The 23,905-nt window shown below is 41.0% G+C and overlaps 1 protein-coding gene across 1 annotated transcript in view; it reads left to right on the forward strand.

The window, feature by feature from the left end:
* The window catches only part of ctnnd2a (catenin (cadherin-associated protein), delta 2a), a gene marked incomplete at its 3' end in the record, with an annotated part of 234,759 nt that overhangs the window by 77,035 nt on the left and 133,819 nt on the right, over nucleotides 1-23,905 (forward strand). The window contains exon 3 of the mRNA XM_083995112.1: nucleotides 8,043-8,155. Coding sequence (XP_083851238.1) covers nucleotides 8,043-8,155 — 113 coding nt within the window. The remainder of the gene's footprint in view (nucleotides 1-8,042; nucleotides 8,156-23,905) is intronic.

Raw genomic sequence — 23,905 nt, forward strand, 5'->3', positions numbered from 1 at the left:
GTTGGTATTGGTAGTTGTTGTAGCATTGTTGGTGTTTTTCATGTGTGTGTTATTTTTGTCTACTTGTGTTGTTTATGAAGCATAAATCCTTCAAGGGAAGCGTTTCCTGTTATCATCTGCACTGATGTGCTGTCCATTGCATTACAGTCATGCCCGTAATCACATTAAAGAACTCCCCTCAGGTATTGCTGCTAATGTAAATTACATTTCGTTAGACACAGGCTGATACACAAAGTGCCAGTCATAGCTGTGAAAACAAAGACTAGTATCCCGGCGCTACAACAATAATGAATCCTGTCTTATTGAAAAAGATAGGTGTTAATAAGAAAAGAATACAGAATGAAACGGACCGAGCAGTGAAATAATTCTTTGTCTAGTTCCACTGACGTTTGCCAGATGGTGGGAGCACCTGCGTACACACCTACACACAGATGGACACACTTTACATATATTCCTAGCATTAGTGTTAACCCTAGCTAAGTACATAATCTAACCTCAGATCTCGTTTTAATGGATGATTTCTGTTTATTATTATAACTTGGCTGATATTATTTTTTAGAAAATAACAAGAAACTACGCAAACTTTTATATGTTATCAATCCACCTGTTCTCTCCCAAACTGTTATTGATCTGATCCTCACCATTAGGACAACCATTAGAGAAGGGCAAAAGGGATACTGGACCCTCAGACCTCAAGTTTAGGGACATACTGCTTATGCAAAACAGTACTGTCGTGTTATAATGATATTTGTTGCCATGGTTACAATGATGAACATGCATTTAAGGTCAGTAGTTTCAATTTAGAAAAGAACAGCCCATTTTAAAATCCAGTGCTTTGCGGACCCCAACCAGCTCTTGACACAGACCTTATCATTCACCAACATCACCTCACCTCTCCCTATGGTGCTGTAGCCTGCCCTATAATAATTACTATAGACACTGAGGTAAAATGTGTTACTTTGTCTGACAACTTTGTGTTAATGAAGTTAGGCTACTGTTTTGCCACATAATGAGTATAGTGTTATCATAACCACTGGAAATAATGAAACAAAAACCTGTGACATATGATTGAAGTGCCAGTAAATGGAAATTATCCTTAAAGCAAAATGTAATGTGAGAAAAAAAAACTGTCCTCACTCAAAAGTCTACTCGCCGGTATTATTTCACTCAAAGATATGAGTACAAGAACAAGCCTCATGTCAGGTAACAGTAAACCTTCAGTCTCAGACACACAATACCTTCATTGTTTGAGGAATAAAGTCATTAACATGCTCAGGACAAAAGTCGTCCTTTCTTTTCTTTCTGTTTTTCATATTTCCTCTTTCTTGCGCGTGCAGAGGCAGCGTATCAGGTAACTGTCCCTCGGCCATCATCTCATGTGACTTTCATCAACAGAGACATCAAAGTCTCCTCTGTCTTTCTTTCCTGCTCCCTCTTTCTCTCTCTCTCTCTCTCTCTCTCTCTCTCTCTCTCTCTCTCTCTCTCTCTCTCTCTCTCTCTCTTGTTCCCATCCTTTCTCTCCTGGCTTACGGTTGACTTTTCAAACTCATTAAAGTGACAGACAAGACAAGCAGTGGAGGAAGAAAGAGGGGCAGGAATGAATCTGGGCTAAATTCGAACCATACCTTTTTACTACACGGACCACAGCTGTGTTTTTTTTAGAAGGGAGGAGCGGGAGGGGGGGGTTGCTACTGTGTGGTGAATTTTAATATGCATGGCAGTGACGGAGGAGAGTGACCTTTTTACCAGCTCCTATTCACACTTCGTTTTCCCACTCCTTCACTCCACTCCTCTCATCTCTGCTTTTTTTTTCTCCATTCCTCTTAGCTGATTCAGGAAGGAGAGAGAAAGAATGAAAGAGCGAGAGTTACTTCTCAACTAGAAGGTCATAGCGCTATTTGATAGCCTTTTGTCTCCTCTCCAAAAACAGCACTGTTAATAGCTGCCCATAGGCCACTTTATAATGATCAGGCCTTATCTCGAGAAGCACACAGGCAGACACACACACTGTCTTTATGGTGATAAGCAGGATCATTTAACTTAAACAGAAAAAGACCGACAATGATGTCACTTCTTATACTAACAGTGCTGGCCACGGCTGCTATTTATCCTGTTTAAAGCTCTGATACACAGGCGACTATGTTTTCCTGCATCCTGTACCAGCAAAGGCATTCTATTATCTGGATATGAAATTCATACCTTTTTAAAAAAACAAAAAAACATGGCTGTCTTTTTATTCTAAAGGAAGCAGGCTCAGCGGGTTTACTATTGGATAACGTGGTGCTCTCTGGATCCCAGTAGGAGAATTTCCTTTTCTCTTGCCTTCCTCTGCAGGGAGGTCGGATTTCACCCCCTGTATTAGGCATCTGGAGCTGCTGCTGAAGGACCAGAGGGATTTGGTGTCAAAATTTCCATAACTCAACCATAACATAACAAAAAAGGGGACGGGTTATAATGTTATGACTGATCTGTGTAAAATAATTCAAACTACACATTCATTTTAAAATCAAATATTAATGTTTCAGAATAAAGACCATCAGTCGGCCGCAACAATAGTCACATATCTGTATATGTCCATATTTACTGCACTGATTTTTTCCCCTCTAGTTTAAATTTACAGCACTGCAAAGTTTAGTAAGACAGAAAGTAAGTTTTGAAAGTGCACACAGCGCTAACTTTGTTTTTGTTGCCACGCAGCTGTCTAATTAGCATTAATTGCTCACTGAAACGTTCTTAAAAATAAAATGGGAAATTAATGCTGAGGTTACACTGAAAACAAGGAGAGTCAAGTAAATATTGCTCATTTGGAAGGCGACTGGTCACTTCCCTCCTGTGTGTTAGTGCAGCCTTATTGCTGTCTGATATTGACTTTGACACCCACAGAGCAGCGCAAAACAATGCCACTGCCCAAACCACTGGATAATACCTGAAAAATAGACTGTTCAAAAAACTATCCCACATACTTTTTAATGTCACTGTTTTGTGTTGGTGGTGGTGACATGGAATAAATACATCTTGGTGCATATGTGATGTGCGCATATACTATATATAACTTCTGGTGCTCACCACACAATACTGAATGATTGTTGGTAGTGTTGTTTTCTGGCATGAATCAGTGTTAGCGTTCCCCTCTGAGTAAACTATATTTAGCCATACTATACTTTCTTTTTTTCATTCTAAAAGCACTTGTGACAGCCCCCACCCCCCACCCTCTGCTTGCATTCGCAGTCACCTCTGTGAGAGCGGTGCAGGTATGTGAAAGGGCAGGGACTGTGTGTGGGAGGAGTCATAACCTAATTTATAATGCTGAGGGGTGGATGGAGTTCTGCAGTTGCCATAGAGACCTTTGTGGCTGAATGCGGCTGCAGCTTTTTTTTTTTTTTTTTTTTGTGTCCTATTCCTTTTCTGAGAGGGAGCTGGTGAAACACGCGCACCACAGCACATGCACAACGTACTGTAGTGGAACCCTACACCTTGCGCACTGCATACTGATAGAAACACAGAGAGCACCAGCAGCAGAAACTCCAAACTCATCAGTTTTCGGATCTGCTGGACTGTGGTCCATGCACGTATCAAGGTAAAATATACAACTGCATATACACGACAAGTGATTTGCAATTAGCTTACAACTGATGGAAACAGTTGGAACAGTTAAGGATTTTATAAAACGCACGTTATGTTTGTATAGTGATCCTTGCTTGGTTAAAAATACTGCCTGTCTCCAAGTTTAATTCTCTGTGCAAATGTTAAAGATGTTGCCAGAGTGCTAATGTTTTTAGAAGCTGTGTGGTCCAGATACACCTTTCTATTTTTGCCTGTTTTTAATCTGTTCTGCAGTTCACACTTCTCTTAGTCTAACCGTGCATTTTTGGGATGCCAAGTTTAATTACTCGTATGTCCTTCTGTTTTCATTCATTTACGTAATGTGAAGTTTCCTTTCACTTTTTGCAAGAAACAACCATCTTCTTTGCATTACCAGTTTGTAATTGCTTTCCATCCATTGCCAGGTTTTATGTCAGTTACAATTTGATGTGGTTTGTGGCAGATGTACGATTTGCTAAAAACATAAATCAGCAACATACGGTATGTTCTTCTCAAATGCAGATGTTACGTTGCGAATATTTTTTTTCTTAAGTGTAGTAATTAAGTAATGTTGAATAAAAGCTAAAAGTGTTGCTGACTGTTCTGGCATTCACCTTTAAGTGAATGCCTTCACAGTACAGTAGTGTACAGTAATTGTAGAATACAATACAAAGAAAGAGGTGAGTGTTTCAACAAAGCTCTCTTAAGAATAATTATATATCGAACCAAAACTGCAGCATACTTAAACCAAAAAATCCCCTGTTCCTATAGCAACACCTGCTGCTTCAACTTACTACTATTGCTACTTTCATTATTATTATGATCATTAATATTGTTAATAGTGGTGCTAGGTGTATTAGTAGGAGTAGAAGTAGCACCATCGTTATCATTATAATTGCTTGGTGGTCCCTGTTCTCTCTCTCTGTGACTGTGCTTCCTCGTGCTGGGAATTGCTGGGTCTCTGTAATCAGTATGATAAAGAGCTACAGTCTAGACCTGCTCTATGTAAAAAAAAAAAAAATGCTTTACAATAACTTCTGTTGTGACCTGGCTGGCGCTATATATCAATAAAAGCTGAGTTGTATTGACTCTCTACTGTCTAGGAGTTTCAGCTAATCTAAATGCACAGTGGCATGTAATTGGACAAATTGGTTAAATTTGCCTGCCTGGTAGAAATGCAGGTAGTAACCCTCGGCCACTTTGCGAACATCCTCTGCATCTTTCAGTAACAATCTATCGTCAGAGGCATCATTTATCATTACACTGCAACAACATGGCACTTCCTTAGGCGAAGGAATTGAATGAAGAAAGGGTGTGACAAAGGCTTATGCATAATTTAACAAAAATTTACCTCAATATAGACCTGGTTTAACAGGTTTTCCATCTGTTTTTAGCATTCAGGCATATACCATGTTACCTTAGAAGGCATTTAAGGGACTTTACTGTTGAGGCATTATACATCATCAATTAGCATAATGGGTGCAGGGATTTGCATTTTTACACCTTGAGGATTTAAAACAGTTGCAGCTGAGGCAAACAAGGTGACAAAGCAGTCTGCAGTGGGAACTGCGCCGGGCTTTGAAACGAGGCACCTCGCTGTAAAACAAAGCTGTAATTTAAAATTACGGGTCCAGAGGGTTTAATAGACCCTGTTCAAATTTCCCAGCGTCACCTCGCTTTGCAAATCATAGGGGTGGCCGAACCAGCTAGTTTGTTGTTCACATGTATGAGATCTATCTTGTTGCACGTAGTGAGAGGGAAGTCCTGAAAGGAGTTCCTGGCAGGAAGCAGAGCAGAAGATGGAGGGAGGGAGGGAGAGTTTGAGTGAATGAGGACAAGACTGAGGAGTTGTGTGTCTGTAAAGGTACAAGTTTTTTTTTCTTATTAACAATTCAATGCAAACAGTACAGCATGTGGCAGTGCATATAGGAATATCCCACAGTGAGATCAATCCTACCAGTGTTACATATGCATGTGTTGGGGGCTTACTTTTGGCACTTAAGTGAATGTGTGTTTATGTGTGTGTATGTGAAGGAGAGAGAAGGAGGGACAGGTAGAGAGAGAAAACAAGGACATACATGTGTGTATGAGCGAGAGATGGGGCAAGAAGGAAAGCATGTGCATAGTTATGAGTAAATGCTAGCTGTAGGCATGTGTGAATAAGGGGAGATGAATTGCATTGTGCTCTTCAGTGTTTGGGGAGGAGAGGGGATTGAGGTTGGAGACTTGAGATAGACTGGGGATCAACTCATTCAGAACTTCAAATGGCTTCGAGAAAACCAATCAAACCAGCATACACTCTCCACGTCTACGCTCTCTGGCTCTGGCATACACATGCACCCAGTTGTACACACGCAGCACAAAATCTTCAGTGTAGTGGGGTGGAATTCAGTGCACTATTGATCTGCTTCGGTGTGGTAACACGCACACACGCACGCGCACACTCACACAAGGTGATTTTTTTTAGGTTTGAAATCTCATCTGTTTGGCTCATGGTGAGTTTTCTGATATGTTACTGTCAGTAAACCACTTAATGCATCAGTATACACACGTGTACACACACACACACACACACACACACACACACACACACACACACACACACACACACACACACACACACACACACACACACACACACACACACACACACACACACACACACACACACACACACACACACACAGAGCTGGGTTCAGGGGAGTGCATTCAGGGGTATTCAGAGTGACAGGCACACACTCACACCTCCCCCAGAATTACCATCTATGCAGCCTTAAAGCAAGCGGCTCACAGTTAAACCCATGCCAGCGCTCTGTGTTGGCATGGGTTTAACTGTGAACATGCAACTTGCCAGACTGCAGCCACACACAAAAGGCTGTGTGTAGACGGATAGCAGCACAGAGTTAAAAAGAAAAAAAAGTACAAGGGTCTACATTTGGGTATTCATTAAGTCCAATTTGAATAATAAGAATGTCCATGAGTTTTTGTGCTTATCGCATGACTGTGCACCATCACACTGGATTTTACAAGTCTAAAAAGTTATCATGCCCATGGTCATTTTTCCTCTCTGTCAATAAACTGCAGGACAAACAGTATAATTAAACTATTTGCATTGCAGAGTAATTTGCCCCAGTGTTGTTATATTGTTTTTTCAGCACGTTTTGGCTGCTTTTTCTTTTATTTGGAGCCCTCTGTGTCAGGATCCCCACTGTACTGTACCACACAATGGCCTCAAATCTTGATTTAATGAATAGGCTGTGTTTGTTCTGGTGTGAATGAAGCCAGCCTGAACTGAGGTAAAAGTTGTTGATGGTGATTCATGCTGTTGCCATTGAACTGAATTGAAAGGCAACACTTTCAATCGGGCCAAAAAAATATAGAAATGACTCAGATTGGGTCGGTCGGGTCTGGGCTTCAACCGTGGTTTGGACCGGGTCAGGTTTCAGTGTTCAGGCCAGTTGAGAGCTCTATTCCATGGTTTTTGTTTTTCCCGCATACCCTCCTCCTTTCGGGTAAGATGTCTGAGTTGGTTCACGCATGACATTTGTTTACAACTTTAGACCGCTTGGGACTGTTACCATGTGAACACAAACTACCCGAAAGAAAAATGCAATACTTTTATTGTTTTAGCCCCTGAATCAGAACAAAGTAAACAAGCCAAAGGTCTGAATACACCCTTAGTGTTCTTTGTTGTTTGCTTTCATTACCAGTACAATAAATAACCTGTTGAGTTCTGCTTCCACTCATGATGTGTTGAGTTTCAACTGAGGTTTTTTTTTTTTTTTTTTTTTTTTTAAATGTGAACATGCTTTTTTAAACCGGAGAAGAACATACTGTAGATACTTCATGAAGGGATTTAACAAATATCTTTTTTTAGCTTAAACCCAGTGTCAGGAGGATTGCTTCAACTCCTCCAGCTAGACTGAATGAGAATGGGATTTTAGCAGAACATTGATGGTTTTCATCTCATGGATCCTCTAATAATACATCCACGTTTCAAAGAATCTCCCTCTTTCTCTTTCTCGCGCCTTTTCTTACCTGTCAATCAGATTCATGTTAATGAACGTTAATTATTTAAACTGTCACACAGCTGTCTTCCAGCCCTAAGCTTTTCCCCTGATCTGCAGCTGTCACAGCTTCACTTCCTATCCAACAAGTTGAGTGCAGTTGCTGAGAAACTTATCATTCACATTTAAATACTGCCCCACTACTGTTGGGTGGTTTTAAAAGGTTAATGTCCTACATTTAGAAAGGATATTATGGTTTTAACAGTTTTAATACCCCCATCAATCCCTCACTAATGACCAGTAAGATCTTAAAGAGGAAAAATTGTTGTTTGAGTTTCCAAATCTCTGAATTAACTTTAACATCAGTTCCTATCATTAATAGCTTCCCAGTCTTTCTCTCCCTCCCTCTTTCACTCAGTCTCACGCCCACTTTGTTTTACTTCATCTCCCCAGGAGCTTCAGTTTGAACGCCTGACAAGGGAACTTGAGGCTGAGCGTCAGATTGTAGCCACACAGCTGGAGAGATGCAAACTGGGATCGGAGGCTGGCAGCATGAGCAGCATCAGGTAACGTGAAAACCTTCTTTCTCTCCCTCCCTCCCCTCTCCCTCTTTCTCTCTCTTTCTCTCTCTCTCTCTCTCCCTGTGTGTACAGTATCTGTGCAGTGTGCAGTGGTTGTTTTTTGTGCACATGTGTGTATTTGTGTAAACTTAGAGCATGATGGAAGAGGTTCTGTGTCCTTCATGACACTAACACTGACTGCATCATTATACAACTTCACCTCACAGACGTGCACGCGCGCAACAAACACACCACAACGCACCACACACACACACTCACGGTGTTCTCCCCTCAGATCTGTGGAGTGATGTTAGTGGGAAAGAACAGTTCCCCCTGCTGTGGAGTGCATTTATCAGCAGGATGGATTGGGACAACACTGAGGCTGCAGACAAAAACACACACCAAGATAAATGCACACACGCACACAGACACAGCTACACACACTGACTACTATCTGGTTTAGAATAACACTGAGCTTGTAGAAAGTTTAACACTCGTACTATACAGACGGACACGTGGCATAAGAATGTTATGAGTGTGATGACACGCTTGACAAACACACAGATATTCACACTCTCTCATGCTGCACTGATACTTTCATACACCATGACATTTGCTGAGGGTTTGATATCGCAAACGCAGTGACACAGCCATTGGCAGCGCCACTGCTGAGACTGTGACAGTGCACACCTCCACCCACACGGATACTGTACACCGTCACAAAATAGAGACTTTGCTTTGCAACAGAAACCTGGGTCAGGGTCATAGTATCACACTTCCTGGAGCCCTTTTCTCATATTACTGTACTAATCAGCGCGTTAGCCATAGCCCTGAAACCCTTCAGAATACTTCAATGTGTTGCCCAATTATTAAGTCTGACCTTTCTGTGGCTAAAACTATTTTCAGACGAGGGAAAGAGAGCTCTTTACAGAGAGCTGGAGTAAAGATGAAGGAGAGATGTCTGTGACTAGCATGCAAATTTATAATTTTATGCTAACAGCTCAAACCTTGAACTTAATATCTACCCCTCTCCTGTTACTAAACGATTGCTCCCCTCATTTTTTGTTTCACAGAGTGCTTTTACACAATGATATACTGTTTTTTGATTGGGGTTTTGGTGTCTCTTGGTTCTCTTTTGTTCATGTAAAAAGCTCATCATGGTTTCAGAAACATGAATAAGACCATATCCCACTTTGAAGTACTACAGTATGATCGAAACTGCAATACTGTGTTTTAAATTTTTATTTATTTATTTCAGTTATCAATGTTAACAATACATTGCAAGACAATCACCTCTGGATTACGGAGTGTGAAAGACGAAGCAAACAAACAAAAAAAACAATCATCAAGAACAGAGCCTGTATATAATTATGTATAATCAAGTCTCTCCTTATATGACAACCAATTCCCCATTTTTTAACAAATAGGTCTTCTTTCACTTTCAGCTTGTATATAAGATGCTCCATCGCCAGTATCGTCTATAATTGACATCCATTGTTTGTTACCAGGGGGGTCAGTCTTGAGCCAGTTTTTAGTAATGGCCTTCTTCCCAGCCACCAGGAGAATCTTGATCAGATATTGGTCTCCTACATGCACCGATCCATCCAAATGTCTGAGGTACAGAACAAGACAAGATTTAGGAATCACATATCCTAATACATTGCAGAGAACTGAGTGAACATTCCCCCAGAAGGGCTGTATATTTGTGCATTTCGGGATGCTGTGGTATTTAAACAAATTATTCAGGTTTCGGAGCTGCAGAGAAATTGATCATGATTTTCCATATAAATGTCATATTCCTAATATAATAATAAAACATGAGGTAGATAAAAAAACAGAGTACTCATGCATATGTCAACACATTCATAGAGGCTTTGCCTACCTTGACTTAAAAAGTTGGGTGAAGGTATTTACTATTTTGCTGCCTTGTCAGGTTCATATAAATTCAGCATCCCTCTGACTCCCTCAGGCAGCTGCGTTGACTGTGGTATGTTTGTGTTGTGAGTAATCCTTGAGCAAATTCCAGCCCGATGCACAGATATGCTTACAACAAATAGCATGGAATAACTGAATAAATTAAGTTTTTGATCTCACTCACATATTAATAGTAACAGCTCATCTGCAAAAAAAGACACTTAGGCCCATACATTAAATAGCATTTTCTATTGCCACCTCAGTCATACATCTGACTGTTGTGTACAGTACTTCTCATTATAAGTTAATACAGTATATGTACATTTAAATGAATTTGTAATTAGTAAAATTACTCAGCTGTAGAAAAATCACGCATAAAACAGATAATCTAAGATGATGTTTCAACTGGACAGTCAATACATTTATATGAGGCTGGTGAGAAATCAAAAAGCCAGAACTCATCCATAAAGATTGGTTGCCGGTGCTCACTTGGATAATTTTGCAGCTAGTTTTTACTCTCAGAAAAAACTTGAACCTACTTGAACCCAAAACACACTGTGTAAGTTTTCTTTAAGGGAAAGTTCATCAGAACTCAGAAGTCTTCATGTGCTTTTATTCTGCAATACTTTAGTGAGAATATCTGCTGGTGTGTGTTTCTGTTCCAGCAGCGGTGTGTCTGTTGTCAAGTCTGCTGTCTCACAGTTGCATCATCTCATGATTATCACATCAGATAGGGGAGGATCGGCTTAGCTAAGCGTTTGTCTGCTGACAGTTCACAGAGTCCACATCCATCCCTGTGTGTAGCTCCGATTTGTCAATGCAAGTCAACTGAAAGGTGTGATATGCATTTGTCTTTCTTTTTGTGCTTACGCAAACAGACGTGTGACAGCTCACCTCTTGAGTTCACATATCTTCTATATTTATTTCATCCATTTTGATTGACTTCATCTTTTTATGTAGATTCTACCTGGTGGTGGTTCTTTTTCTTTATTTTCTTGATCCATGCCTAAGTATAGATATTACAGTCTGCAATGTAACAGTGAAGGATCAGAGAGAGTCTGATGCTATTCAAAGAGACAGCGCTAACCTTTCCCATGGTCTCCAACATCACCACTCATTTTCCTCTCCTTCATCAGGGTCTCGGTGACAGGCAACAGCTAAATATAGAGTGTAGTGGCTGGCTTTGACTGAAAAGGTGTTATATTAAAGCACGGGCAAGAAACGAAGGAAGGCACATGACATAGTTAGGTTGGAGGGAAAAAGTGGAGACAGTAAAACAGGTTTTTATATAAACCATATAGTATTTTCGGCATTTCATGAGAAACCTACTCTTCTATTTTCCTTCAAAAGGTATCTATATTCTTATAGACGTAGGTTCCTGTGGGCTGAAAGCTGCAGCTGCAATGTTAACTCACCAGTTCGTCCATTACTCAGTTAGAGGCCTGTCAGCGTGAAAGTGAACTTAAGCACACCTGGAACCCTGTATTTTTCTGCATGTGTCCGCGTGTGTTATTACTCCAAATGTGCGCGATTTTGTATCTCGTCCGTTTGTGTCTTTGCAATGCACACGCTTGCCAGTGAGCGCCGTGTTTGTGTTTGCGTGTCTGTCTGTGTGTGTTTTTTTGGCAGCCGCTGCGAGCCTGCGTGTCCTTAGTTGAGTTCCGCTCGATAAAGCAATTTAGGCATCTCCATGGACTCCTCCTCAGAGCTGAGGACCCTAAAAAATGCCCGACTGTGGTGCAGAAACCAGGGGCATTACTGACTAACATCTGTTCACACTGTGAACCGTTGGCATGCGACACAACACTTTACGAGAGGGAAACACACACACACACACACACATGCTCACACTCACGCCCACGTGCAAACACGTACACTCCAAACGCCATGCCGAGACTAATTTATCATTTTTCTAACATTAGTGGTAAGTGGCAGCCAGTGGGAAACGTTTGCTCCTGCTGTCTTTTCTGCCTGACTGGATTGCAGCTCAAGCTTTCAGTGCCCCACTAAAGGGCTATACCACTGAATTTATGGTTGATGGATTTCAATTTGTTTAATCTATTTCCGCCATTACGAAGATGCCAAAACAAAGTGAGTAATAGACCCCCAAATCACATGAAGATGAGAATGGGATATGACACAGTGTATCCCACAAGTGGAGATAATTTAAGGGCCTAGGTGTGTATGTAGAACAAGTGATTCTAATACAATAATTCATTGTGGCGTGTCATTTACCTGTGATATGTAGTATGCTGTGGATGGATTAAGAATTGATTTATTAGACAAAACAGGGAGAAGCAAACATATGGAGATAACCCAAGATTTTTAATTGCATAGAGTTGTGGGTCAAATTTATTAAAACATGTCAGAGAGACAGGTTTCTAATTTTGATGTTCCATATTTAGCCTTGAAAAAGATTAAATCATGGAGAACTGAACTGTTGGAGCTATTTTTATTTGGCTCTTTGGGCGCTAAGTGCCTTGTAAAGCATTTATAAGCGCTGTGTTAAAATAGATAGTAAAAGTGTTGTATCAGTTTACAGTATTTGTTGATTCCAATATTTCCTGTGAAGACAGAATTGATATGATTATAGCCTTTTCACTCACTATTGTCATTCATTATCTGTTTATGCAGCAGCCACCATTTCCACAGGAGGTATAATGGTTGTCAACCACAGTGAAATACATCATTCATAAAGCTGAAGCACAACGCTCAATGTTGCAGAGAACAGCAGGATGCAGACCTCGAATCTGAAGTTATTTGGGGGATTTTTTTTTCTTTAATTATGGCAGCAACAGTGAAGGGAGAGACAGGAAGAAGGAGAGAGGAGGGAGAGAGAACCCACTGCAGTAAATTACTCTGAGTCTCATTGGTGAGCTACTGGGGCTCCCTTAGAATTTAAGTCTTACCCACGTTGCATCTTGTTCAGGCATCAGGCAGACAAATGACAGTTCCTGGACAGATTCAGATCATTAGGTCCCTTGGCCTTCGCGTGCCTTGCGATGACCTTGTTGCGTATTCTAGGCGCACATTATTAGCGCATTAAACTGTTCGGAAAATAAATAGCTAGCTACTAACGTAATCGTGGCTCGGGGCAGAAGATTATCAAGGCCATATATGAGATGTCACATAGGCTCATGGATTCACTGGCTAAATTTAATTATGCTGTTGTCATATTCCACTGGCTGCACACAAACGTAACACCAACTTGATGCCATTGCCTTGTGGCTCATTTTTTTAGTTGTGCATAATGATATGATAGATGACGAATCGTGGGTATTACAGCGATCAGTTCTGCTTTTGCATGCGCATTGAGAGACAGAGGCAAAGTAGAGTTGTTATAAAACCATGTCATTAATTAAAAAAGGTCACAGCACGTGGAAGTCTATTGTGATTCACCGATTATTTTAAAGCAGAAAGGTCACGTCAGATAAGCAGTCGTCCAAGCCAAGGTAGGCAGCCCCTCAGTTGGTATGCAGATGACATGGCAAGTTGAGTGAAACAAATGTGACCTCTAAGTGGGTGTTTTGTTGTTCCTAATAGAATTATTAGCATTTAGTGGAGAGCGATGGGAACATCACTGTTGGGGGGTGTTGGAAAAAAGTGATGCAGAAAGAGTGGAGGGGGGAGAAAGGAAGGGCAGAATGAGAGGAGGAAAGAGACAGAGAAATGGAGAGATGGCTAATAAATAGCTTTCATTACCCCGTGGCAGCCACAGAATAGGTTCATTGATTTATTATCTTTCATTTTCTTGCCTGTTCTTTTGCTCTCCGTCTTTTGCTTGTTCTCATTGTTTTTTTTTTCCTCTCGCATTTGTCTCTCTCTTGCTTTACACATCTTCCTCCCTATCCTCTCAAGGTTTCATCCTTGTGTTTTACAGATGTTATTTTACCGTGTTATCACTGTGCTAAAAAAAGAAAGAAAAATGAATTGACTCTGCGTGTAGTCACTTGACTTGCACTTCACAGTATGTCCAGTATTGGATATCGAATACAGTCTCTGCCTGACTGCCTGTGCTCGCTAGTTCTGTGGTGACCAGACATTTGCTTTGGCCTTATCACTTAGGTTTCCTGCTGTCATGTATCGCAGTTTCTCTGAATTCTCCTCAGTGGCCTTACCCCATTTATTGAATCAGTCACTCTTTTGACAAAAACCATAAACAATTTTCAGCAGTAAGTTGCAGATCTCATTTCACCTCTTTGCGAAACCTCCAAACACATTTTCAGTCATCACAGTTTTCCCACAATTGCTAAAACGCATTTCTTGATATCGTCAAAGCTCTTTTCTCAAAACTGTCAACACAAAAACCCAATTGTAAGCTGACATTCACCAAAAACCCTGACTCCTCTTGCAAAATCAATCACTTAAAAACACTTTTGTCTGTGCTCAAAAGTAAAAGCCAATCCAAATGAAAACACCACTGATCGTTCATTACACAGAAAAATGGAAAACAGTGTTCTGTGTAGCTGCAAAAATCTATCTATCTATCTATCTATCTATCTATCTATCTATCTATCTATCTATCTATCTATCTATCTATCTATCTATCTATCTATCTATCTATCTATCTATCTATCTATCTATCTATCTATCTATCTATCTATCTATCTATCTATCTATCTATCTATCTATCTATCTATCTATCTATCTGCTTTTCCTCCATTGTTCCTTTACGTTTTTTGGTTTGGCTCATTTCTTGAAACAGAAATTACATTCTCAAAACTCTAACATCATTTAGCAATACAGTCTTAAAGTTCAGCACATATCTCTCCCAAAACAGTTCACTCATGTGTCAACACTAAATTCCTTTCTCATACACAAGATCTCAAAAAGATCTATTCACTTGGACATTGTGCTAAGGCTACCTGTGCTTAATCATTTGCAAAGATGTACTGAGACATTTGCAATTTGATGAAATCAATGAGAAATTCAATTCTGTTGTGAACAATTGCCAAGTGGTTTGGAGGTTTGTCCATGTTGTTTTGAGAATGCAATTTCTGTTTCAAGAAATGAGCCAAACCAATGGAGAAAAACTGTAATACTTCAGCCTTCACCTGTGCACTTTAAGCCCAGCTTGTATTGGTTTTGTCACAACAGGTGTGAAGTTTTGACTTGTTGTGTTCAAGGCAAGCTATGACATTTGTCTGCAATTGTGTTACACCACATGTCATATGTGTTGCCTGTTTTCACCATTACCCACCAGGAGTAGCTGCATCAGAGTGTGTTTTAATGAGTGAAAATGTGTTAAATAGGTGAAATGACATCAGCAACTTGTGCCTAGCCAGCTGAGTGTTTGGTCCAGAAAATGAGACCTAGTGTTGAGAAAAACTTTCTTGGCACACACATGGTAGATACACACATGCTCACAACATTTAAATTGCTTTTACTAAGTTGTAGGCGTTGCTTTGATATGTGATATGTGCTATGCCATAAGTGTGTGTGCTGTGCGTGTTTGTGTGTGAAACAGTGTGAGCTAGAGCGAGAAGGAGGGTGAGTGAGGTGTAAAGTTCATGCCTTGAGGCAGTAACAGCTTTCTGATTGTGTTGTTCAGACTTACACATCTGCCCAAAGACCCCTTGGGTAGGTCAGAGAAAGGTAAAGCCTGAGTGTCCAAGAGAGAGCAGGAGGTAGAGAGGGAGGGAGGGAGGGAGGAGGGAAGATGGGGGGAGGGTGGATAAGAGCAATAAGTCACCACACACAAATGCTTGCCCTGCTGTATGTTGGTGCCCAGTCCCAGAGCCTATATAAGACTATTTATTCTAATAAAGCGGTGACATTTAGTTCCATACCAGAAGGGACCAGCTATACACTCTTTGTGCTGTGAATGTGAACACACCCACACACATAGACACACTCATCTGCTCAAGACTTCTCTCAAGGGCAAACACACTTACCAGACTATAAAGTTGTCCTACCCCGAGGATCAGACATTCACAACACTGGTATAGGCTTAGTCCGCTCACACTTAGGACTTGATCACAGCAACTAATAGACCACAGGCACATGGGGAGTGCCAGAAACATTTTGAGAAAGTCCCTTAGTTGTGTGTCAATGGATCAGGTTTTGTATTTCTCTTCTCTTCTCTTCTCTTCTCTTCTCTTCTCTTCCATCAACTTTTTTTTTGTCTATTGTCAGTTTCATCCAATTTTCTCCCCTCGCTCTCTAACTTTTCTCTTTTCCATAATCTTCTTATCTCGTCTTCAAAGCCCATTTGACATCAGTGTTTTAACAAAACAGAGAGCCTGCAGTTTCATGTCGGCGGCTCTGTGAGGCAAAGATGCTCCTACATTGGTCATGATTCATCCTGTGAGGAACATGAACAGCTGGACCAAACTTTTAGCAGAAAAAAAGCTTTTTACAGTTCAGATCATTTAGTCTGTTTTAAGTGTGTTCTGAGTTCAAAATGTGGTTTAAATCAAAGTATCTTTAATCATGTTTCACTGCATGGACTCTTTTTTGCCGTTGTTCGTTACATCATTTGAATCCGAAACAGCTTTACAGACACATTTATGTTTTTTTTATTTAATTTATAGGACAGATCCACCCACACCCCCCTCACAGCTTTTAGACTTCCTCACGCACATGTCATTTCACAGCTTTTTACATGCTCTCTTTCTGTTCCTGACCACCTTCCTGTTTTTGCCACAGCTAAAATACTGTCCAATTACATTCCTTTTTCTCACTACACCCCACTCGCGTCTCCTGCATTGAGTGATAATAGAGGGATCCATCACACCATTAGCCGCAGGCGGTTTTATAAGCTCAGCAAAATGCTGCATAGAGGGAACTCAAATTATAGGCCGCTGCATTACACCTTAAAATACACCTTGTGTTTGGGTGAGCGTGCATGTGTGTGAGTGATGATACCACGACTCATGCTCCCCCCCTAATGACTGATGATGCATTTCCAAGAGGAGATGAGAAAAATGGTGGCAGGTGGCAACATCTCTCACACCTCTCTCGTCCCCACTGTCTATCTTTCTGTCTGCCTCTCTGTGTTGTTGCATCTCTCCTCCCTATCTATCTGTCTTTGCCCTTAAATTACCTCTTGGCTTTTTTGCGTTTCAACGAGCACCCCCGCCCACACACACACACCCCCCCTCACATGACACATTTCACTGTGGCTGCAGCAGCCTGAGATTTTACTTCGGAAACCTTGCTAGCAGCCAGGTTAGCTATTTAAATTAAAACAGAAGATGTTTTTGTCATCATAAATCTATAAAAGCTGATATTTCATTATCGCTGCTAATTGAAGAATGCACTTTTACCTCAGCACACTCAGCAGTGCAGTAAAAGGTGAGGGAGTTGGCGATTGATTGTTGCTCAGGGACATTTAGGTACAGCCGGTGTGTACAGAGTGTACTAAGAGCCTGAATCCTGCTTGTCCATGTCGATGGCGATGATTTCTTGAACGCTGGCCAGAACAGCGAAAGCTCTGTCACTCTGTGGAGAAACAATCTGCTTCAACATGAGACCAAATGGAGTGCTAATGCTAATCTTTGCACATTAAAGTTTGTCAGTTTGATGGGTGGCTGCATGTTGCCAATTTCTGAGGTTGTTCGTCTTCCTTATGATGAACACAGTGCCTGCTGTTTTTTCCCCCCATCTAATTTCTCTCTCATCTCATCATTCTTGTTTTGCTCATACTAAAATGATCCCTTTTTTTTGTCATCAACTGTTTACTTGTTTGGGACGAGTCATTTCTTGCAGACAGCTGTTACATTTGTCACATTTTGGGGCAGCAATATGTTCAATGAGTGTGACAGAAAAGTCTCAGCTATGTTTGTGGACATATGTGCTTCGGGATCAGGATTTTGACTCTCTCCTACTCGTGTCTCTGTACTTTTCCAATTGCAACAAGCTTTCCATGCATGTTGTGCAAACAATAGTATGCAATAAATTGTCAAATATTTAAGTTAAACAGCTTAACTAAAATCAAATACTCACCAACACTAAGTCAGCAGAGACTTCGGCTCATTTATCCTGTTGAGAGACACTGATGCTCTGCAGACAGATATGGCATTCATTTGCAGGCTGGAAGTATATTTATTTTGTCAAAATATGAATTGCATATTTCTGCATTTTGCATAGAGATAATGAGATTGTCTGTGTAGTAACATCCTGTTTCCACCCTGTCAGCTTTATGTCAGTGTTGATCATCAGGTATTCAGCCTTTATATGCTCTCTTAGGGATCTAATAAACTTCTAACTCGACTTCAGATTGAGTTGTTTCTTACCATTATGTCATAAGATTTCCTTTTTGGTTTTTGAAATCATCTGATTAGGTCCAATAATGTCCACTGCTTGTCATTCCAGCTGTCGATGTGAGGGCGAATAGATAGGCCATGTTTATTCCTGTAGGAGTCAGCAGCTGGTGACTCCATGTCAGTTGCAAGGAGATGAAGGCCTGCAGGGCCAACAACAACAACAACAACAACAACAGCACCACCACTGCTGTGTGTACGCATGTGTGTGTGCACGCGTGCATGCCTGTATCTGTGCACCCGTGTGTATGTGTGTGTCCTCATACTGAGGGGAATCGGGGGTGTTTGGTTCATTAAACATGCAAATGCTTGCTTATCTTCCCTCAACACCAGATAGTGGGGAGAATAGATAAGAACCAACGAAACCATGCCAGAGTGGCAGACAGAGGGGAAAAACAGAGAGTGTGTGTGACAGAAAGAAACTGAGAGAGAAAGCACGGACAGAGGAAGATAAAAAAAAAATCAGAGACTGATTCAAAAAGCAAGGTGTGAAGTGAGAGGAGAGAAGAGGGAGAGAGGCACGAAGAGAAATGAGATTATTAACCAATGCTGTGGAAGGTAATGTCTCCCCAGATGTTATATAATAGGACACCTGATGGCTGTTTGTGTGTTATATGTTTTTTCTTTGTTTTTGACACTAATGGCCGTGATAGTCCCCCATGATGATATTTTGTGGCTGTGCAGCAGTTTCTTGTGTTTGTATATCCACGTCAGTCATCTCATCCATCATGTATTCATCAGAGAGCTCTGATCACATCTTAACCAAACATGGAAATATGATCTCGCCGCTGCTTTTGACATTATATCCGTGAAAGATATTTCATCATTTGTTTTGTCTGTGTGTATTCTCTCCTTATTAGTCAGAGAAACACTAAATTTCCTTGCTTGTGTCTGTTCTGTGCTTCAGGGGCCACATTTTGTGCTCACCCTGAGCTCATTACGTAAAATATTCACTGTGTGTGTGTGTGTGTGTGTGTGTGTGCATGTATCATTTGGTTTGGCGCCCCTTCATACTTTGGTGCATGTAACTGCTCTGAAGAAGAGTGTATGTGTCAGGTCAATGGAGCCAGTTATTAGCATGCATTTATGTGGGATCGTGATCTGTACTTTGTTGCCAAATCAACAGAAATGGCTGAAAAAAAGTGATGAAAGTGTGTGTGTGTGTGCATTCATCCATACACCGAGATGTTTTATGGATCACACACTCAAAGAGCTTGACAGACTATTATTGCGCTTTTTAATATGTAGAATTTGTGGTGTTTTACTGCGCTGCCTGCCTGCCTGCTTGCCATCTTGTAGGCATGTATTCCTCTGTGTTTGAGTGTGCGTGGTGACAGCGTGATCAGTGTTGGGGAGAAAAGGTTTCCATTTAACAGGATTAAAGTAAGCCGGTTTCAAAAAATGCCAACTGTAATTTAAAACTGTTTTGGTACAAAACACAATGATCACAGTGGAGATGCATTACAGAAACTGATTACTTGTAATGTTACCCATGAATCAATCAATCAGTCAATATTATGACGCTACTTGAAAGTGTAGGTGTTCCACTGTGGTGTATTTCTACTCGTGATATTGAAACCTAGGAGTTGAAATAGCATCCAAATTTTTAACCAAATCTCCATTCATAGGAATTTCCAGAAATATAAATGATTTGACATCCTTCAGCAATTACGTATGAGCTCTCACTTTCATGATATAATATAAAACCAACATAGAAACAGGATATAAAAACAACTTAAAAGGACTTGGACCACATGTGCCAGTGAAAGGGAAATAGAGGTGTGAGATGTGATCAGTTTAATCCTCCACTGACTCAGTTTGGCTCAACCAACCATCACATTCACATCCACTGGATATATGTATATCCAGTACTGCAGGTAATGCAGTAATAATGTCCGGAGACTTGTAGGGTTTTCACGCTATAGCCCACGTTGGTTGGCTTTAGCCGCCCCGCTCCAAACAGAGATGAGATTTGTTTCCGCTATAGCCTCGCAGCGGGGGATATCTCTGCCCGGCCATGGTGTGTTAAGTTACTGCTTATACAAGCTGAGCCTTTTCCCCACTGTGGGGTGGCTGCTTTACACTAAAAGCTCTCTGCAGACAAACTCTTTTATTGAATTTTTTTTTTTTTTTTTTGAGGGGGATGCTTTTGTTCTGAAGAGTTTGAGATTGAGAGTCAATGTGCCCCAGAGATGCTCTCAGAGAATATTTTTGGGGGAGTGAAAACACAAACTGAAAAATGAATGCAGAGGCAGTAATGAAGATGTCTGTCCCAGAGAATGTGCATTTTACCGCTGGCATGCAAAACGTGATTGCTTTCAAGTTTTTGTTCCCTCACCGACGTCCTCAAAAGGTTCTGTGCAGGAATGCAGAAAGCACCACCTTGCATGTGTGCGTCTGCGTGAAAGAGAAACACAGAAACAGACTGAGAGAGAGAAAGAGAATATGAGTGAGTTTGTCCTCAGGAGGCATCATACCCTGAGGCCAAAGGTATCGACGCCTGGAGCAGTTTGAGGAGAAGCTCTCTGCTTGTGGAGTGGAGGCTATGTGGGTGATTGGTTTGTGTGTGTCTGTGTGCATCCCAGCGACCAGTGGTTTTGGTGACAACTGTATATATTCTTTTTCACAAACTGAAGTTTTTCCACTTTCTTTTTGTGAAGTTCACCGACACTTTGTCATTAATATATAACGACAAAGTGAAGAGGACGAATATCAACAAAAGAGACAAACTGTCTGTTTCCAGTCCAGGTCTTTTTCTGCAACGTTACCTCCGGCACCGACGTGAGCGGGCTGCTAAAGTCTTCGGCAGCTTGGAACCAAACAGAAAGACAAGACAAGTGATTGATTAGATTCATTAATTGAAACATAAAGCAGTGCATGCTCGATGCCGTGCTGAACAAAGCATCATATTCCTGCAAAGACTTTACAGAGGATATAGAGAACACAAGAGAGCGAGCAGCAAGTTTATATTCCTGTAGGCCAGAGGTTGGATGTGGGGGCAGAATCCTCCCAGGAGCCGTAACCAGATGATTTGATTACACTTTTCATTGTGACTTTTATCACCTGCTCTGGATGCTTCGAGATCGATTCCTGTTTGCATTGTAACCCAATGAGTCAGACGGCAGCCTGGGTGGTGGGAGTCACTCTATGAGTCAAACCTGACATCATCTAGATGAAATTTTGTGGCGAGACACAGTTTTTCATGTTTCAACTGAGGTGTTGCAGATGTGCAGGTGTTGCACATTAAGGAACGAGAACAAGATCAGTATATTAACTTTACATACTGAACAGCTACTGACACACACTCTGCCCCGGTGCAGACGTATAGTCTTTCTACAACAGCTTGTATGACACTTGTTAGTTTGCTGTGTGTGTTTCTTTCTCTTACCGTCTCCTTTTTGTTTGTTTTTTATCTAAAACTCAGATTTGCAATCATGTTGAACACTGCACATGTATACCTACAGTACTATAAAGCAGCCCGTTTGGGCCTTATACAGCGTCAATAATGTCGGCTCGCTCTTGTGTGCTTTTTTATTATCTTTGTAAGACGCCACCTGTCTGGCTGCTAGTCTAAATGTGCTAAGGTTGGCATCTACTCTGAGGTTCTAGCCCTCGGGTGCCTCCCCTGGCTATTTTCCACACAAAAAGAGTCTGTGCTCTCTCCTCTCTAGATGAGATGAATCAAGATGAAACGAGAGCAAAGAAGGAGACTGTAGTGTATAACGATGAGGTAAATTTTATAGAAGAGCACATCAAACCTCAGGTCTTCCTTTTTTTAGTCGATGCAGGGTCCTTGATCACTAAAAATGGAGGCAGACATCATCTTGAGGTGTAAAAAAGGAAGCTCAGTTGGAGCCAGTGCACATAGTGTATAGTATCAAATACACCAAAGCACTTGTAGCGTGGAACATGGAGGTGTGTGGATGGTGATATTTCACCGTTTTAAAACATGCTGGAAGTTGTTACTCTTAATCATCGACACCTGCATTAGGGAGATTTAAAGCAGAATATAATTCACACATTTATTGTCCACTGTCATTACCACATTCTTTCTTATTGTTTCAACCCATTTCTTTAGTATTTCCTTGTATTATGCATTCATAATATATAGTGTAGGTGTAATTTTTCTTGCTTCAGAGGAATTCGTACAAGACATATTTATTTGTGTGTGATTCCCACCTTGAAAGTGAGATGTGGACTGAATATAAATGTTCCACCCTTTAATAAAACATCACAATCAAAACAACCGAACACTGATTGGCTGATTTACAGTAGGTTTGTGTATTTTCTTTTGCACCAGACAGAAAACACACATCAGCCAATCATGACATCAAACCATGTCTTTGTGTCTCTGATTTCTCAAGATGTTAACCAGTGTTGACTTTCACACATTCGGAGCCTATTGATGACAGACTGGAACATGATAAGAAGGAACAACTTTGTGATGTTAGCAGGCGAAACGATAGACTGTAAAAATCACATTGATCACAAGTTAGATGCACCCTGCTGTAGCCAGATGGCTTTTGTGTGTGTGTGTGTGTGCGTGCATGCATGTGTGCGTCTGTGTGTGTGAGACATGGTGATATATTGCAATAGATGGTCCAGCCAGCTCCTCTCCCACCAGTTAATTAAAACCTCAGCCCCAGGGCCCCAGTACATGTCACATCACACCATTTTCATCAATCAATCATATGTATGCATAAAATCCCACATACTGTATGTATGTATTCATGCTGTGTGCTGTGTGAACTACATCGTCATCCTACACACCTACGCACACACACCTGTATTTATGTAATGGGTCATAATTAATTTTCTTTTTATAGGATCAGGAAGATATTACAATACAATATATGAACACATTATGGCTTCTGTGCAGGAATAGATGGAAAGATCATTTTTCAAACATCATGAAATCTATCAAAACAGTTGAATATTGTACCATAATATTGTGCCCACGTATAGAGCGTCTTTAAAATCCTAACAAATGGCACATTGAGAACGTGAATCAGCTGAAAGAAAGCCTCAATGTTGCCCTGTGGAGTTCTGCTGAGTGACCAGAAGAAAGTCGAAGATCAAGCTCAGCACCAAACGAGGATGCAAAGCTCCCCGTGCTCTGTAACAAGATTAGTGTCCATTCCAGTGTCAATAATTAGATAAGAGGCAAAAAGGAAGAGGCTTCTGGCTGATTTGTTTGTTCATCACGCTGACCTCTCACAAGTTCACACAGCATTAGTGACATCAAACACTTCCTGGGCCAACATTTGCTCCCGATTCCAGCCTCAGATTGTAAACGGTGTGAAGTCTTTTTTCTCTCTGCGTTCTTATGTAATAACTCACATGCTTCAAGCTGTCACCTTTCAGTTAGGAACGCTGATGTATGAAGCTAACGTTGAGTCATTATGTTGATCACACTGTCGAGCAGCAGCAGTTCTTATGTAGTGTAAGATTACATATGTGTGTGTGGAGCCACAGGCTATTGGTAATTGGTCTCATGGGAGCCACAAAGGGAGACGATGTAAGGCGAATAACCTCTTTCCCCTTGCTTGTTCTCGCACACAGACACACACAATTGCGC

The sequence above is a fragment of the Trachurus trachurus genome (assembly GCF_905171665.1).
Source record: "Trachurus trachurus genome assembly, chromosome: 20".
In the NCBI taxonomy this organism is placed as follows: domain Eukaryota; kingdom Metazoa; phylum Chordata; class Actinopteri; order Carangiformes; family Carangidae; genus Trachurus; species Trachurus trachurus.